The 18,408-nt window shown below is 50.3% G+C and overlaps 1 protein-coding gene across 1 annotated transcript in view; it reads right to left on the reverse strand.

Annotated features, from left to right (window-relative positions):
• Positions 1-18,408, reverse strand: part of TTC7A (tetratricopeptide repeat domain 7A) — a 111,249-nt gene that overhangs the window by 79,955 nt on the left and 12,886 nt on the right. Inside the window, exons 3-5 of the mRNA XM_033124425.1 lie at positions 18,217-18,385; positions 3,706-3,836; positions 1,071-1,186 (exon numbers count right to left, since the gene is read on the reverse strand). Of these exons, the coding sequence (XP_032980316.1) occupies positions 1,071-1,186; positions 3,706-3,836; positions 18,217-18,385 (416 nt within the window). The remainder of the gene's footprint in view (positions 1-1,070; positions 1,187-3,705; positions 3,837-18,216; positions 18,386-18,408) is intronic.

The following is an 18,408-nucleotide window of genomic DNA, read 5'->3' on the forward strand; positions in this document are numbered from 1 at the left end:
CCTGACCCTCGCTTCCTCACCTGTGAGGAGGAGGTAACACCTGTTTGGCTGCCCCACGCTGCCCGCGATGAGGTGGGCACTGAGCACATGGCAGGGGCTGTCCTCACAGACCCAGCCCAGTGTCTGTGGAGGGTGGTCATGATGTCACGGAGGGAGCTGATGGAGCCCAAAGTCTCTGCTGCAGACATGCAGGAAACGCCAGGCCCCTTGCGAGTCTCCTTGGAAGCATTTGGAAGGCAGGGCTGACCTGCAGAGCTGCCTAAGAGCCACAGGTGCCTGTAACACACGTCCTCCCAATTATGTAGCTTCTCTCCTAGAGAAGCTCTTCTAGAGAAGCTACATAATTGGATCCCTCACCACCATCCCTAACACACCTCTGAGCTTGGTGCCCACACCACCACCCTCTCGAGCCCCATTGGAAGCATCCACTGCACTTTTACTCCTGAACCCCAGGGAACAAAAGACTAAGGAAGGCGGCGTCCCGGCTCATAGTTCCTGGGTCTGAGGTAGGTGAGTATTCCAGGGCCCCTCAGTCAACCCACGGGAGAACAAGCTCTTTGCCACCTCAACGGCAGGGACAGTGAGAGTCCCCCGAATGATCCCAGGCCTTTATTTTGACTACACTTCCCATCACGTCTCACTGCCCATTGGAAGTTGGAATGCGCAGGAATCACCTTTTCCATTTGATTTTTTGGGGAGACTGAAGCTCAGGGAAGTGAAATGATTTTACTCAACACCGGAAGTGATAGAGAACAGTATAGGCTGGCCCCCGCTGCCCAGCTCACTGTCCTCCCCTCTTTCCAGCTCAGTCTCCAGGCTCCCGGACCTCTCCCTTCTAGAGAACCAGCTCTCCCCTGAAGCACGTGAAAGCTTTATTGCTTGGGCAGCTTTCTGAAGGTTGGCCCTTCCCCCAGAGAGCACCTGTGCACACCGCAGTCTGACAAACGGGAACAAGCCAGGCCCCCCCACAGCACACAAAGAGACGGGATTGGCCAGGCGACGCCACCAACATCTGAGTACCCAGCCCAGAGAGAAACCTCCACATGCCCGCTAGGCTGCTGGCGACCTACCCCTTCTTCAGGTTTGTCACATAAGCGCTCTGGAGGGCGGCTTCCAGGAAGTAGGTGAGCTCATAGTCAACTGGGTGGGAACTTTTCAGATGCCGTGATGTGGTGTTATTTGTGATCTGGGAAAGGGAACACAGAGACAACCACTGTCTTGAAGTTCTGAGGCAGAGGGGTCAGGGCGAGGGTCAACCCAGGCAGAGGTGGCCCCATGACCACCCCAAGTCCCTGGCCACCCGCACTGGCACGTGGTGCAATTCTCAGACCAAATTCAACCAAACTCACTTTCATTTAAAATATGTCTATAGCACTCTCTCCCCATCCAAATGCCAGATGCCCACCACAGCCCTACAAAGCTGGTTTGTCTACATTTTATAGATGTAGCCTAAGGTCACAAAGCTGGCATGTGCCCCGACCTCAAACGCAAATCTGGCCAGCTACAGATTCCAGGTCATCTCTACTACTTATTCGTTCATTCATTCAACAAACAATTGCACTGTCCCTGTCATATAGCCATGGGACCTCAGAATAGCCCAAGGTCAGCGACCCCTGGTTCCAGGAAAAGCTTTGGAACAATTACGTTATTAACTGAGCTGTCCTTAAGGCTCTGCTTTCAGAGGGTCACTCAGCCCTACCAACACTGACCTTCTCTGATCCAAGAAAGAAAAATCAGTGAGCCATCCACCTTATTTTTCAGAAACCAAAGTAGATTTAAGACATGTTCTCAGTTCCTCAGAGGTTGGGGCTGAGTCTTAGCAGGGACACACAGCATTTCCAAGAACGCACAGGCTTCTCTGACCTGCCCTCCTTCAACTTAAAATATCCAGCTAAGGGGGCCCATTTGTCTGCCCACTGCCACGGGCACTGATTCCAGCCCTGGGAACCATTAAAGCTCATCACCTTTATCCCCTTTTAAAACTCCGAAGTCTAGGCTTCTGGTGGAATGGGAGATTTTATCTTTTATTTTAATCAAAGTTCCCTCCAAACCCCATGAAACTGAAATGTGTGGCGCTCCTAAAACACTGCTGTCTAGCAGTGATCCACATGACTTCGGTAGAGGTCAACTCAACCCTGTCAGGTCTCAATGCGGACCTCCACCAGGAAACACACTTGAGTCCTGTCTTTGCTGAGCCCTCAATCACTGCTCCTTTCCTCCCGAAGTCCAATCAAGCAGAGGGACTCTAGGGCAGTGACTCTCAACAGGGGGGGTGATTCTGCCCTCCAGGGACATTGGGCAGTATCCACAGACATCTGCGATCTGCGGTGGTCACAACTGGGGGGAGGGGGTGAGGCTGCTGGTATCTAGTGGATAGAGGCAGGGCTGCTGCCAAACATTGTATGAAACCCAGGGCAGCCCCACAACAAAGAATTGTCCGGCCCCAAACGTCAGTAGCGCTGAGAGTGAGAACACTTACTCTAGGGGAACTGGCCTGGCCTGAGGGGGACTCCTCCAAAAAGACCCATCACAAAAACAGGGGCTGGGTTGACATTTTGACATTTGCCAAAGTAGGTGAAGTTCAAATGTCTCCTGGGCTCTGAGTCCCTCAGCTCCTCCTTCAGGACGCCAATCCCAATCTACTCTGCCTTCTAACATCTACTGAACATCTACTAAACAGAATGCCTAAGCCCCATCCCCAAATTCTCCCCCGCAGGGGATCAGAGCCATCCTCCCAGAGTCCAAATCCTGCCGATGCCACTTATTAACTGTCTGAACTCTGAGAAGCTATTTAATTCCTTTCCAAACCTGAGTTTCCTCACTTCTAAAATGGGAATCACAACAGTATCTATTGCAGCAGGTGGTGTGAGGGTTAGATTAGAAAATGACTGTAAAGTATTCAAGTCATGCCTGACATACAAGCAGGGACTGTTAGCTGTCAGTAACTGTTAGCTGTGTTTTGTTGAATATGTAACGGTTAGCTGTGTTTTGTTGAGTAAGGCTGCCTGTTCTTCCCCTAATAAACCAGAAGAGCCTCCAGAAGGGAAGAACTGGGGTAACGTCACCATGTGCTGCTAATACCTGGAACTGCTGTCCTGCAGACAGTTCAAACAGGCTCCCTAAAGGGGGAACGGGGAGCTAAGGAGGCTGAAAACTTTCAGACGCCTGCTGGCCAGCTTCCTGCCAGCCTCTGAAAGGCTTGGAGAATGGCTCCCAGACCTCATCTCCCATAGGGGATCCAGTAGGAAGCTTCTGGGGCACCACAGAACCAGAAAACTTGTCTATTAGGACCAGCCTGACTGGACCCGTTCCAAGGGAGAGTGGTGAGCAAATGGCTTAATCTCTCTAAACCTCACCTACTAAACAGGGATGAATATAATCCCTACTTTAGAGTTGCTGTGAGGAGTGAACAAGTTAATGGATACAAACAGGGCTGTCAATTCAGTTGTGCAAGCTGAATTCGCCAAGGAGGTTCCTGGCCTCTCACACATGGTGTGGACTCATCAGTTTATTAAAACTATTTCCTGGCAGAAAAGAGTCTCATTGGAACAGATTCAGTATACTATGAGTTTTCTGACCAATGAGGCAGAGTGTCTTTGGAGGGGTACAGGGTGCCTTTTTCTAATTTGCACAAGGCTGACCCATGAGCTTAGTGGGGGCTATAGATACAGGGGCTCAATACAGGTCCTATAATTCCCAGCTCACCTTCTCTAATTCCTGCAGGAACACCTGAGCAATCCAGGAGGCCTTCTCGAAGCAGGCGATCACTTCCTCCTCCCTCTCGGTCAGGCGGTGGCGGGAAGCGATGGAGTTGGGTAGGCGTTCCAGGGAGAGGCCTGCAGGAGGAGAGCACTTCAGACCTGCCCTGCTCAGGCGCCCCGGACTCCAGGCCCTTTCCCTGGGCCCACGGTGGGCTCATCTGAGGACACCTACGCTCTGGAGCAGCCAGGGTGAGGTGGAGGTCTGAGGAGGAGAAGGAGCAGGCTAAGCAATGGTGGTATTAGCAGTAGCTGGGATCAAGTGGTGGGCAGATAGCAGGCACCCATGCCCCATGGGGGGACCACGCCGTGGCCCCATGTCCACGTCCTGCCTATCCTTCCAGGCCAGCCTCTCCAGGAACTATTCCTGACCCTTCTAGTTGCTAGAAGAAAACATCCACCCCTCAGGCACTCACCGGTTCCGCACTGCAGAGTGGTTATTTACACCCAGCTCTTCACTCCCCCAGTAGCTAAAAGCTCCATGTGGGCAAGATGTGTTTTTGGACTGCCACACACACGGTAGATGCTTGAGTTACACAGCCTTTTACATGCATCCCTCCCGTGGAACCAAACAGTATCCACCTCGCCTAAGTTACCTGCACTCAGGTTGTATCTGCCGAGAGCAACGGACACCTGCTGTGTTAGCCTCCCTGCATCCATATCCCCTTTGAGCATCCCTCCCTCCTGCAGCCTCAGCCACCTGCTTCAGAGGGCTATGATCCCACTGCCCTTCAGGGCAGCACAGGAGCCAGGCTGGCCCATCATCAGAGCCACACTTTGTGGCTAAGGCGCAGCACATGGCCTGGTGTGGGCGGAAAAAGAGCCAATCCTGGAAGTTCTACTCTTTCCACCGGGCCGGATAAGCTGGTAAGAGGTCAGCCTGGAGATGTTGGGAAAGCCTTCAAATGAAGCCATGCAACGTGAGTGCAGTTATTTAACACGACTGAACTGTACATTTGACAAAGGTTAAGCTGGTACATTTTATGTTACTGGGTGTTCTTTAAAAAAAACCCATCTGTAGGAAGCCAAGATGGGTAAGCACTGTTACACTAACTAGAAGTGAATGTTGTAAAGGAAAAACACTACATTTACATATTTTCTAAGACAGGAAAGAGACTGAATAAACTCTTAGTCACAAAAAAGAAAATGAAGGCTACACAGAATAAAGTTGAGACACGGTGGGAAAGGACAGACCCTTAAAGACAGAGTTTGAGCACCTTGCCTGAAACTCTCTACCGCCTGAAACTTTGTGGTACATGTGCCAATAAACCCTTCCCCCCATACTTTTTGGGGGTCACAGTCATTTAAATTGTGTTTCTGTCGTGTCCAACTCACACAGAACTGACTAGCGGTGCTGTCCTGGACTGTTGGCCCCAATGGGCAAATTCCAGGTCGCTGTCATTTTTGTGCCCCACACAGTACTTGTCATGTACTGGTGCTCCAGATGCACTCCCTGAAGGAATGATAAAAATAGAATCCTATATGCCCAGCATCCAACTGAAACCAAGCCCTCAACATTTCAAACCTCCCCTCCCCTCCCCTCCCTTCTCTTACATAATAAGCTAAAGCCTTATTTCAGGCTTTAGCTCGAGTGAGGGGATGACCACGTCAGCCTCCTAGCTGGCCTCCCTGCCTCTAGTCTCACTCTAATCCATCCTGCACGTGGCTCCCAGGGCGATCCTTCCAAAACTCCACCCCTTACAACCCTTCAGGGGTGCCCACTGCTGTAGCATAAGGTTCAAACTCCTGAAGCTCCATACCGGGCCCTCCAAGATCCTTCCTGTCACCTCCCAGCCTTGTTTCTCACCGTATGCTGCAGACCGAGTGTTTGTGTCCCTTCCACCCTCCCCGCTCACAAATTCATATCGAAAACCTAATGTCCAATGTGATGGTATTAGGAGGTGGGGCCTTTGGGAGGAATGAGGTCCCGGGAGTGGAGCCCTCATGAATAGGATAAGTGCCCTTTTATGAAAACCACCCCGAGAGCTCCCTTACCCCTTCTACTATGTGAGCACACAGCGAGAAGTTGGCAGCCTACGACCTAGAAGAGGGCTCTCACCAGAACCCAACCATACTGGGGCATTGATCTCAGATTTCCAGCCTCCAGAACTGTGAGAAATAAATGTCTGGTCTATACGCCACCCAGTCTGCGGTACTTTGGTACAGCAGCCCGAGCTGTGGGAGACACCACAACTGCCACATCCACACCCAACCTCCTGCGCCCAGCTGCTGCCCTGCTGCCTATAAAGCACACCCCTGCCCCAGTTCATCCAAAATGACCACACCCCGTCTGCCTCACCGAGAGCCGTCTCCTCTCCAGAGCCCCTCCTAACGTCCCCTGGTATAACCCACCATTTCCTTCTTGGGCCCTGGTCTATACTGTACATATTCCCACCCCACCATTTCTCGTACTCATTTGTTCACATATTTGCGCAGGCAGACTATAAGCTCCTGAAAGACATCAATCCTACTGTGTTTACCTTTCCATAACCTGGCACATAGTAGACACTCAGCGAGCACTGGCTGGCTGGCTGGCTGAAGAGATGGCAAGCCTGATCATGTCTGACAAAGTACAAAGCGCTCTGCCAACACAAGGTGAGGAATTATTATTGTTTTCTTGGTTACATCCCAACTCATACAGAGGCAGTGACCTTGCCCTCTACCACGCTGGGGTGTGAACAGGTCCAAAGGTCGCAGTGCCTCAGCCTGCGAAGGTCCTTGCTCAATACAAAGGTTGAGTGTCAACGTGCCTCCTGCCAAATGACTCATGACCATTTCAGCTCCTCACTGGAGAGGACTAGAAGGGGGAGGAGACATAGAGGGAGCATTGGAGGAGACGTAGAAAGAAGGCAGGAGAAGGCAAGCTCCACTGCTCACTGCCAGTGCTGGTTCCGCCCCTGCTCCCCAGACACGGGGCCTGTCCACCCTGCAGGAAGGGTGTCAACATACTGTTTGTCCAGTAGGCCTCGCCTGGGAGCCCACCTGCAGATGGCAGGAGGACGCCGCCAACTCCAGAAGACGTAGCTGCGCTGTGGCCCTCCACTGAGAGCTGTGCTGCTGGCGGGGTTTCCTCCTACCCCACCTCTGGGCCCAGAACTGGGATGGACGAGGCCAGCTGCCCAGAAGGTTCGGGCTGCCAGTCTGATGGCCACTGCAAAGTGGTGAATTTAGTAATGTCTGTCTGTGGGGCCTCCACGTCCCCCGTGCTTCATTCGTTCCTTCCGCTCCCAGCAGAGGCCTCTCCACCACGCTTCTCTGAGAATTCTAAATCCCACCCTCCTTGAAAGCTCACAGCAAAACCACCTCCTCTCTGAAACCTTTTCAAGCCTCCCAGACTCAAACCAGCAGAATATTTCGCTGCATCTCCTTTGCGCATGCCTGTGTCCTATGTGGTCACCATCCTACCTGTGCATTTCTGATTGATCTTTGCACCCAGTGAGAGCAGGCCTGGCACTGAGTGAGTGAGTTGATGGGTGCATAGATGAACGGATGCATCCACTCCTGCTGAGTGTACAGCCCAAGGGGCTTCTCCCACTCCATTTAAATAATGGTTCTTGAAGAATTCATAAACAAATTGTACGTTTATACAATGGACTACTACTCAGGAAAAAAATAACACAAGAGGACAAACTCCGGACATGCATACAACATGGATGAATCTCTCAGAAATTATATTGTGTAGAAGCCAAATATCAAAAAGCACACGCTGTATTACTTCAGTTATATGCTATTCCAAAAAAAAGGCAAAAATAATCTATATTAATAGAAACCAACCAATCATTGCCTGGGCAGGGGTGAGGGTGGGGGAGGGGAATAATTGGGAAAGAGCCTGAGGGAACTTTCTGGGATGATGGGGAAATGTCCTTTGTCTTTATTGGGGTGTTGGTTACACGGATGTTTACACTTGCCCATCAAATTATACACTTAAGATTTGTGTACCTTACTGTATGACAATTTATCTAAAAATAATGGATATAAGGCCTTTTTAAAATGAAGCAGTTATGATTCTGGAGAACTAAAAGATCAAAGCAGAGGGCTACAGGTACTGAGGTTTTCCTCAGTAAGATAATTTCCAACATACAGAAAACCAAAAAACTTCCTGGAGCTGGCAGTGGCTTTTCACAGTCCAGTCACCCTTTCCTCCCATAAAAAAGGGCTTCTATACCTTCTATTTACTCTTTGATTCATAAGCTGGTACATTTTCCTGTCCATAAACATCTGATTGGAAACCTGCTGGGCACTCCACCCTTTGGGATGCCCTGCACCCTCTGCCCTTGAGTGTTTCAACACAAGTGGCGAGACCACAACACTAGATCCAGAGGGAGACCAGCGGCTCCTCGGCCCACTCCTCAAAGGATCCCAGGGGTTGTAACACAGCCTGGTCCGTCAGGTAGGAAGCCAGGGCTGCCAGGAAGTGCCGGGTACTGCCTCCCGATTCCCACTGGCAGAGGGGCCTTTCAGCTCTACAAGCCAAGGGAGGGTCCCTTTCAAGAGCAATGCTTGCTTTTTCATTACCTCAGAATTTCTGGTTTGCAGGCAAGCTGATCCTGGCACGACTAGGGGCTCAACACCCAGGCTGGTCCCAGCCTCTTCAGTCTGAGATGACTCATCACATCCCAGACAGCTGCCCTTCCAAGAAGCCCCACCCTGGGATGCAGAGGTGGAGAGCACACCGCTTCCTCTGCAATGGAACTTTCCAGATGGGTGGACCCCCCCCACCCCGGCCCCCTCTTGCCTACCCAACTGGTTCCAGAGCACAGGGCACCCATAGAGGGCTAAACACAGAGTTTGGGGATCCTGGGTTGGGCGAGGTTGGGGGAAGAAGAAATGTGAGTCATTGCTTCGGCCCTCAGGGAGGAAATCTCAAGGCCAGATAGGGAAGAACCCTCATAAATCACACACAAGAGTGGGCAACTGTGAGAATGTAAAATGGTACAGCCACTATGGAAAACAGCCTGGCAGTTCCTTAAAATATTAAAAATAGAATTATCACATGACCCAGCACCTCCACTTCTGGGTTAAGAGAACTGAAAGGAAGGTCTGGAAGAGATATTTGTACACCCATGTTCATAACAACATTATTCGCAATAGCCAAAAGGTAGAAGCAACCCCAAGTGTTCACTGGAGGATAAATAAACAAAATGTGGTATATGTACACAGTGGAATATTGTTCAGCCTTAACAAAGGAAATCTGGCCATAAGTGACAATGTGGATGAACCTTAAATACATTATGCTAAGTGAAATAAGCCAGTCACAAAAAAACAAATACTACATGATTCCACTTTCTATGAGGTTCCCAGACCTAGAGTAGTCAGACTCACAGAGACAGGGAGTAGAACGGTGGTTGCCAGGAGCTGGGGGGCGGGGTAAATGGGGTGTTATTTAATGGGGATAGAGTTTCAGTTTTGTGATATGAAGAGTTCTGGAGATTGTTTGCACAATAATGTAAACTTAACACTACCAAACTATGAACTTAAAAATGGTTAAGATGGTAAATTTTATCTTAAGTGTATTTCACCACAATTAAAAATGTTTAATGGTTAAGATGCTAAACTTTATGTTCTGTAAATTTTATCAATTGAAAACTTTTTTTTTTTTAAAGTAAGCAATTTGACTCCATGTATCAAAGTCTCCAAAAAGTGCAGATGCTTTTATCTAGTAACTCTACTTGGAATTTATCTTATAAAAAAAAATAATAATGATATTTGCAGAAATTTAGTTTCAAGAATACCCACTGCAGCCTTGTTTATAATGGCAAAAAAAAAAAAAAGAGAGAGATTTAAACTACAGGTCCAATAACAGGGAACAAGTTTGCTGAATTACAGGAGATTCTTACAATGAAATGCTATGAAGCCACTTTAAGTAGTGATGCAGATATGTACTGGAAACTGGTTCATAAAAATATTAACTTAAAAAACAACAGGTTATAAAATAATCTTGTATGAACTTATTTTTGTTTAAAAAAACACATATAAACCCGTAGGAAAAAAGACTGGGAGGATATACCTCAAAATGTTTATGGAGATCTAAATTTCCCAAAACACAAAAAATGGTATTGCAGACTAGCAATGCCTATCTCATAGGGTGGTGGTGACAATGAAACTAGATGCTATTTATAAAGAATAGAACGTATGCTCTTGGAAAACATTTTCAAGCGATGTTCACAATGACCTCTTAGGTAGAGGTTTAGCCCTTCCCTAGAATGACAAATGAGAAATCAAATTCAGGGAGAAGAGATTCCTTCCAACACCACTCAGCTCAAAGTGACAGAGTCCAGAGTCCAGCTCCTGGTCTTCAGGCTTCAATACTGTCTGTTCTCTCGGCCCAGGCTCCAGCTGTCATACCTTACTCTCAGTGACCCCAGCAGGGGCTCCCAAGTCTCGGGCTTCTGGTCAGCCCATGGTGGCTCACCTTTCCCGTGTGTATCTGATGAGAGTATGGCTCATCACTCAAGTATCGGAGCTGGTTTCTCAAATGAACCCCTCCAAGCCCTATCCACACTCCACACCCTCACTGACTACTCTCCAGGGTGGCCTCCAACAATGGAGGAAAGGGCTGCCAGGAGAAGATGTGTGGAGACCACACCAACTTCTTCCCCTCCGGCCCCATGGTGATCTTCCTGGGATTCTGTTTATCATCTTGCTGTTTTGTATCCTGCAGTCCAGGAAGGCATTTGTCAAAGGCTTGGTGTGCACACAAGTAACACACCCGCCTCCTTCTAAGACCCTTCAACAGCCGCCTGCCCAGGCCTGCTCGTTCCTCTCCATCTGGAAGCCAGGCTCCCACTCCGTGGCCCACAGTCTGGGGCCAGGGAAGCAGTACCAGAAGTGCTGACCTGCTTCCTGTCAAGGCGAACAGCCCACGCCCCTTTGAGAAGTAAACCAAAATAAACAGCTAATTCCTGCCATACCAGGACTAAAAAAAACCCAAACCAAATCTGTCACCATATCCTGCGCTAGGAGTAGCCTGGTTCTTTATTTTTAGAAGTTTTAATAAGTCACAAAATCTCAGGTGAGAGCAGAATAGCTGGGGTTGCATTGGCTGAAAGAGAACAGAAAAAGGAAAAAAAAATCTTGAGGGGCGAGGAGAATTTGCAGACTGTAATTCTCCTGCCTGCTTAATGTCTTTTACATTTTTATTGTTCATAGCACCATCACAATTTAGCATCTCACTGCAGTGTTTTGGGTGAACTGGGGCCATTTTTCTCCATAGCCAGGCCAATCTTCTACTGGTCAGCTGGCAGACAAGTCTGACCAGAGCATGGACTGGGGCTTCCCTGTGCTGGGCTGTGCGTGAGATCAAGAGGGGGGTTGGCAAGGCGGAACCCAGGGCAGAATTGGTTTTCAAAGGGCCCATTGCCCATTTATGAGGCTACAACGAGCCCCAAATTAGGCACCAAGGACTAAGGTCTGTAGACTCAGGGCAGGACTCAAAGCTAGAGAAAGAGGGGTCATTCTCCATATCACTACCACACTGAGCTAGTGCCAGAGAAATGAAAGCAACACAGGAAGGCTTGAGAGAAGGAAGACTTTTGCCACAGAACAGCCCTCTGAGAGGTGGATGATGGCACTGGGGCTTTTGGGCATGAATTGGGAAAGGTTTGAGGTGTCAAAGGTGCAGGTCTTAAAGCATCCTGCACGTTCATCAAAGCTGGGCATATCCCTCAGTGCTTAGACTAACAGCAAAGAGGACTGGTGAAAGGATGCACCCTTTGTGTCCCCCTGGATGCACAAAGGTTTAGATTTAGAGTCTAGGGCCCAGAGCCCTCTGCTCCAGGCAGAACACATGCGGGATTGACCAATAGGTGGGCCTGATTTTAGGGGACACAGATTGTGCCACATCGGTTATGGTGGGGCTACCTGGGGCCAAAGTTCTAGAACTCCAGCATAAAGGGACACCCTGAGCCTTACTGCCGGGCTCTCAATGCACCCTCATTTCCCACACGCACAGCCTCTCCAAGAAGGTGTGATTACACCCCTCCTCCAAACAAGCCACGTCCACTTCCCTTTGGATTTTACCTGGAAGTATCTCTCCCCCTCATCTGCAGATGATTCCTCCTTAAGCTCAGGCTCACCTCCCAGCTCACCTGGGAAGGCTCCACAACTTGGGCATCAAGGATGAGCCCAAAAGCCAGAGTCAAAGAAAGACAAGTTCAATTCCGGACACAGTCACTACTGGGATAACCTGAGGTGAGTCACTTCTGCCTGAGCTCTGGGTTCTGCCCTCCGAACCTTTCACCTACTTTGGTGAAAGCATCCTGACTTTCCTTTGAGGAACCATTCCTCCAACTCTGTCCAAAAGATTCAGGTGGGGAATCCTACCCCTGGCACCAACCTAGCAACCTAGGAACTGGTCACTGTAACTGGTTCCAGGGTGGGCATGAGCCTAAGCCAGGTCAATGAGAATGGTCCCTGAAACACTCTCTGTCTGAGGTTGTGAGTGCTACGCTGTAGGACCATGTAAGCCTGGAGTTGTTGAGAAAGACCTCAGTACGTGGAGCGCGTGCATCCAGCTATGCCTGATGCCACCTACCCCAACAACTTGCTAGTTACACAGGCTCAGAAATCTCCAGTCCCTCCCCCTTTTGGTTGTTGCTTTCCCAGCTAGTTGGAGTTGTATTTTTGTCATTACAACCATAAGTCTGGTTATAGAGAAACTGATTCCAGAAGCATGATGTCAGAGGGGACAATTCCTGAAGTACAGGACTGGCTGAGTGGAGGTCAGGTATAGGAGTGAGGGTTTTGCCCCCTCCCAGCTAAGAACCTGGAATTCCACATATAGACCCTATTTCCCTGAAAAGAAGACCTAGCCGGACAATCAGCTCTAAGGCATCTTTTAGAGCAAAAATTAATATAAGACCAGGTCTTATTTTAATATAAGACCTGGTATTATGTTGTATTACTATATTATATTGTATTGTATTAATTATCTTATATTATAATTATATTATATTATATCATAAAGACCAGGTCTTATATTATAGTAAAATAAGAACGGGTCTTATATTAATTTTTGCTCCAAAAGACGCATTAGAGCTGATTGTCCGGCTAGGTCTTATTTTCGGGGAAACATGGTATGAGAGGATAGGCCCCTGGCAGGAAGAACATACTGACCTCTAACTGTGGAGATGTGCTGGGCCCAGGTCCAAATGAGATTGAAGAAGGGAGAGAATGCTGGAGGGTGAACAACCAAGGGAAACTTCCTGGTGGAGGAAGCCCCTGAGCTGTCTGAACGGAGCATTAGGGCCACTGCGAGGACAGAGACCCAAGAAAAGGTAAAGGGACATAACTTTGTATTAGATTAGTGCAAAAATAATTGTGGTTTAAAAGGTTAAAAATAATTGCAAAAACCGCAATTACTTTTGCACCAACCTAAGAGATCCGGCTGGATGCCAGGAACAGACCTCATGTGGCTGAAGCATGGGGCTCCAGAAAGGGAGGACAGAGAGAGGACACTGGGGGTGCAGAAGAGATGACCACCTGTCCTCCAGGGGCTTCCAGTTCCGTGGGGAGACAGGGCTGGCAGCCAGGAGCACACGGAATCAAACGAGCAGGGTTCTGCCAAGGGCTTCATGAGAGTGGACGGCACTCATGTGTCCTGCGAAGAGCCTCGAAACCAAAGTATACTAAATTGCTTTTTAATACAAAGTAAATGGGAGATGTTCCCCCCAAACAAACCAAAGCAGTGGTGGGCTGTGCCATCTATCACCTGCACCTGGAAGGCGCGGGGAACATTTCCTTTCCTAGGGCCGTCCCCTGGTATATGACATGCTTGGGCAGGGATAAGGGGCTGGCAGAAGTCCCAATGGAGCCACTGCAGGGCCTGGGGCATAGGGTGGGTAGGAGTGGGGCAGGCTCTCTATTCTGAAGCAAGGTGACTGATGCTGACATCTAAACGTGTGCTTTTTGGCCAACTAGCCCACTGACACCAGGGCCCCGGGCTGCTTCTGTACTAAACAGACACACAGGACAGCAGAACAGGGCTTCATTGGTGGGTACAGCTCCCACTCAGGGCTGAAGGAGGCCAGGAAAGGCTATAGTCCCCTATCTCCACAAGGCCCAGTAAGGGCCCCCTCTGGGCTACCCTCAGGGACAGAATGACTGTGTCCAAATGCCTTGTCTCTCCTGGCCAGACCCCAGGCACTACAGTAAGTGCCAGCAACTTCTCTTTCTCTGGGCTTCCGCAACTCCTATACCCTTCCTGCCTGTATGAATCCATCGGAGTTAACTATAACTGTTCCCTATGACCTCTGGCGGGCTCCTCTGTCACAGGCAGGATACAAGCTGGGGAGACAACCACTTGGCCACCAAGCTGAGCTCTGGTACATACAGGCTGAGACACCCGGCAAGCCTCAGTTTCTTCATTCATATAATGGGCGTTAACAACTACCTTCCATCTTATAGAGATGAACTGAAGGTGAATTTGCCAGTCAACAAATATGTACGAAACAAGAGTTCCAGAGCAGTGTTTCTCGAGTTGGAATGTGCACACACATCACTGGGGATGCAGGTGACATGCAAGTTCTGATTCAATACGTCTGGGGAGGGGCCTGAGACTCTGCATTTCTATCAAGCTTCTGGGTGGTTCACACGCGATAATCCTGCCTCCCCTCCGCAGTCTGACCTGGTTCCAGAGGGAAGGGTCCACACCCCGTGTTTCCGGGTGTACCATGGAAGTCAAGTATACCAGAGGGGCTCAGGAATTGGTACTTGGGGAATGAAGGACTGAACAGGAGAATCTGACGGGCAGGGGAAGGGCTCTCAGCTCTGCCCAGGGCCGGCGGGTGACTTGGGAGCAGCTGGCCACCGGACAGGCCCATTACTGAGTGGCAGGTAAGTCAACCTGGCTGCCTCTCTGCAGCCAGGAGTTGGAGGCATGATCCGGGAAGAAGCAGTTCTTACTCCAAAGCCAGAGGCTCTGACAAGGGCCAGCCCACCTCCCAGGTACCACCACGAGATTGGGCACAGATTGCTCAGACAGGGAAATGACAGGTCTTCCCACGAAGCTGCTTTATTTTTCTATCTTAGTGAAAACTCTGTGGTTTTGATACTATTTCTGAACAAACTTGACATGGATAATACCTTTCTTCCCCTTAGAGAAGTTGCAGGGTCACGTACCCCCGTCTTGCACATACATGTATGTGTGCGTTTCTGCATTTCAGGCAGGAGAAACCCAAGACGGCTGCAACTACCCCCTTCTTTCCCAGACTGATGTCTAAAGCCCTCCCTGCGAGTCAAGAGGCATCTTGTGGTCTAACTTATGTCCCTCCCACTTCAGAGGAAGGCCAAGTCCTGTGAGACAGGCCTCAGAGGGTCACGCTGCCAAGTCCCTCTGCTTTGGAGGCAAAAGGAGGTGAGTTGAATGTGTTTTTATGTCTTTGGGGGGTGGAGGTGAAGAGCCCCAGAACCTGTTCCTGACTCCTCCAATAAGAACAAGAGCTCCACACTGGAGACAACCACACGCAACTCCTGACACAGCCTCCAGGCCTGTCCACCTCAGGCTTCCCCAAGGTACACTGGCCCATCCTCCTCCCTCCAGCCAGCTGTGCCTGAGAAGCAAACTCCCTGATCCACTGGATGGAGCCAAATGGAACCACGGAGCAGAATCTAATGCAAATGGCAAATAAGCTGTGGTATAAGGCCCTGGCTAGTTGGAGTGCTCCGGAGTAGGCAGGGGAGGCTTCGGCAGAGGCGACCTAGAGCTTGACAGAGCCTAAAAATCCAGAGGCTGCCTGAGGGTAGAACATTCTAGTTCAGATATTAGCTAACTGATGTCCTGGGTAAGTTGCTTCACTTTTATTAGCCTTGGTTTCCTCATCTGTAACATGAGGGATTGGCCTAGATCATTTTTATGATTCCTCTCAGTCTAGAATTCTGAGCAGCACGACCATGGGTGTCTATGAGCTCTGGCTGCCTGGGTTCAAATCCTGGCTGTACCACTTCCTGTGAAACCCAAATGAATCCCTCCACCTCCTCAACTGTAACTCCTGGTCTGTAACACGGGAATGAGGAGAATCCGCACTTGGGTTCTGTGTGGATCCAATGAAGGCGGACCTGGCAGAGGGAGGGCTTAACAAGGATCATTATCCTGTGGACTCCGTGGCCTCCTGCTGCCACCATCCTTTCTATGGACCAAATGTTTGTGTCCTCCCCAAATTCATATGTTGTAGTCCTAACCCCCAATATGATGGTATGCGGAGATGGTGCCATGGCAGGTGGTGAGGGTTAGACCAGGTCACGAGGGTGGGGACTCATGATGAGATTAGCAGCTTTGTAAGAAAAGGAAGAGAGGGGAATCGCTCCATGTACACATGGAGGAAAGGCCATGCGAGGACAGTGAGAAGGCGGCCCTCCCCAGACACTGACCCTACTGATACCTTGATTTTGAACTTCCCAGCCTCTAGAACTGTGAGAAATAAATTCTTGTTCTTTAAGCCACCTGGACTATGGTATTTTGTGATGGCAGACCAAGACAACCCCTTTGCTCATAAAAAGTGTCAGGACCCATGACCAGCCATCCCCACCCCCTACTCTCTGGATGGGGAGAACCGCTGGGTACCCCGAAACCCAGGAAAATCAACATCATCATGCATACGCTGGAGGTCCTGTGCATGGTCTCAAGCACATACAGGTGAACCAGGTGAAACGCAGCATGCCAAGCAACAGGGCACAGTCACTGTAACAGGACAAGGAGGACAGGGAGAGAGGAGGCAGGCAAGTGGGAGGCCGCATGCAGTCAGTGAGGGGCGGGGAGCTGGCACAGACCATGACCGAGCAGCCCACGCCGCGGTGCCCGGCTCCTTACCTCCCCTGCAGGACCTCTGACCACCAAGAAGCTGGAGGTGTGCTGGAAAGAGTAGAGAGCAGGAGACAGGGAGCAGTAGGCACCGAGCCAGGTCTACAGGAAAAAAGTGCTGGAAAGGACCCCCAAGGAAGGGTGTTAGGTTAAGAAAGTCCATGGCAGAAGTGGTTTCCAAGAGGCCCGAAAGACCCAGATGTCACATGAAGATCACCCTCAAGTCTGGCCTGTGCCAGGGACCCAGAGAAGGGGGACAGGAGGGCAAAGGGAGAAGAGCTCACAGACTGGACCATCCAGATGGGCACCTGCCCTCCTGCTGGCTGGCACCAGATCTGTCTAGAGTGACATTCCCAAAAGATTTCCTGAGATGGTGTGAACAATCTCTCAAGGAGGAAAGGGATCCAGGGACCCAGCAGTGGATAAACAGCCCTCAGGAAGCCCCATCAGCCAGGGACAAGGAGGCTGTGCCCTGCAAAGATGTCACAGTCAATCCCCTGCGACCCAAGGGTGACAGAGGAATGGGGGTGTGGACTCATATTCCAAGGCCGATGTCAGAGAGTGGAGGTTTCAGTCCTGGCTCCACTGCAAATCTCTGGGTAACTTTGGGCAAGCTATATAGCCTCTCTGGGTCTCAGTTTCCCCATATACAAGATGGGAGAACATCCCTGTCTATGATGGAAAGAGGGTGACAAATACTCTACCAATGCCAGACACCAAATCCCCACAGGGGCACATACATTTCTAAACTTTTCTGTAGGGGTTGGTTTGTGCTGGAATAGGGAGATGATCAAACAGTCAAGATACCTGGGCAGTGGGGCTCCCAAAACCTCACTACCACCAAGGGCCACCCCTCAGGCTCTGTGATCCCAGGGCTTGTGGATCCAGAAAGTGTCAGCCTGAAGCACAAAGTTTGGAGTAGAGTTTTTACTAACATGGAATGGCTTCAGGATCCAGTTCAATGATACTAGTACCCCAGTTGGGACATCCACAGCACCCCGTATCATCTACTTCCTACATCGTTGACCCTGTGTGCCTGGGTCCCCACCAGAGTACCCCTCGCCCTGGGAACTGGTTCTGACCTGCCCATCACTGGATCGTGGCACCACCTCCCTGGGCCGCTCACAGCAGGTGCCTAACAAATAGCTGAGGTGTGACAGACTCCTCTACCCCATCGAGTACCCGATTTGTAGCCAACGTCAGCCACCAGCACCAGCCTGACAATGGGATGGCACGTTGTTTAAGCCTTTCTTCACCTGGTTACAATACTGATTCCTCCTGGTAATGGTAACCCCGTGAGGGCAGGTATTACCACCCTGTCTTGCGGACTAGTCAACTAAGGCTAAGAAAGATAAAGAGGTAATTTGCCCACAGGCACATAGTGGGTAACTAGTTGCCAACAGAGCCAGGGCGAGAACCTGAGTCTTCTGACATCCAGCCTAGCGCCTGCTGTCAGCCAGCATGCAGGGTTACCACTGGTCTCCACCTGGCAGGTCAGTGCCTGGGCACTACCAGGGGTGAAACAGCCTGGACCTCGGCAGCAGGCCCACCCTCAATGCAGCATCTGCTGCCCTACAGCTGCAGCCTGCGCCTGGCACAGGGGGCCTGAGTGTGAGGAGCTGGGCACGAGCGTGGGGAGCCCCCATCGGCGCCCATACCTACCTTTGATGACAAACGCTTCTGCCAGCAGCCGCATCCGATACAGGGGCTTGTTCCCCACGGACATGTCGTCAATCCCAGCCCGCGCATACATGCTGATGGCATCTCGGTACGAGCCCTCCACGTAGTGCAGCTTGCCCAGGATAAGCATGGCCTCATACATGTACTGTGGCTGAAAGGACCAGGACCACATTA

Source organism: Rhinolophus ferrumequinum, chromosome 13 (genome assembly GCF_004115265.2).
Source record: "Rhinolophus ferrumequinum isolate MPI-CBG mRhiFer1 chromosome 13, mRhiFer1_v1.p, whole genome shotgun sequence".
NCBI lineage: Eukaryota > Metazoa > Chordata > Mammalia > Chiroptera > Rhinolophidae > Rhinolophus > Rhinolophus ferrumequinum.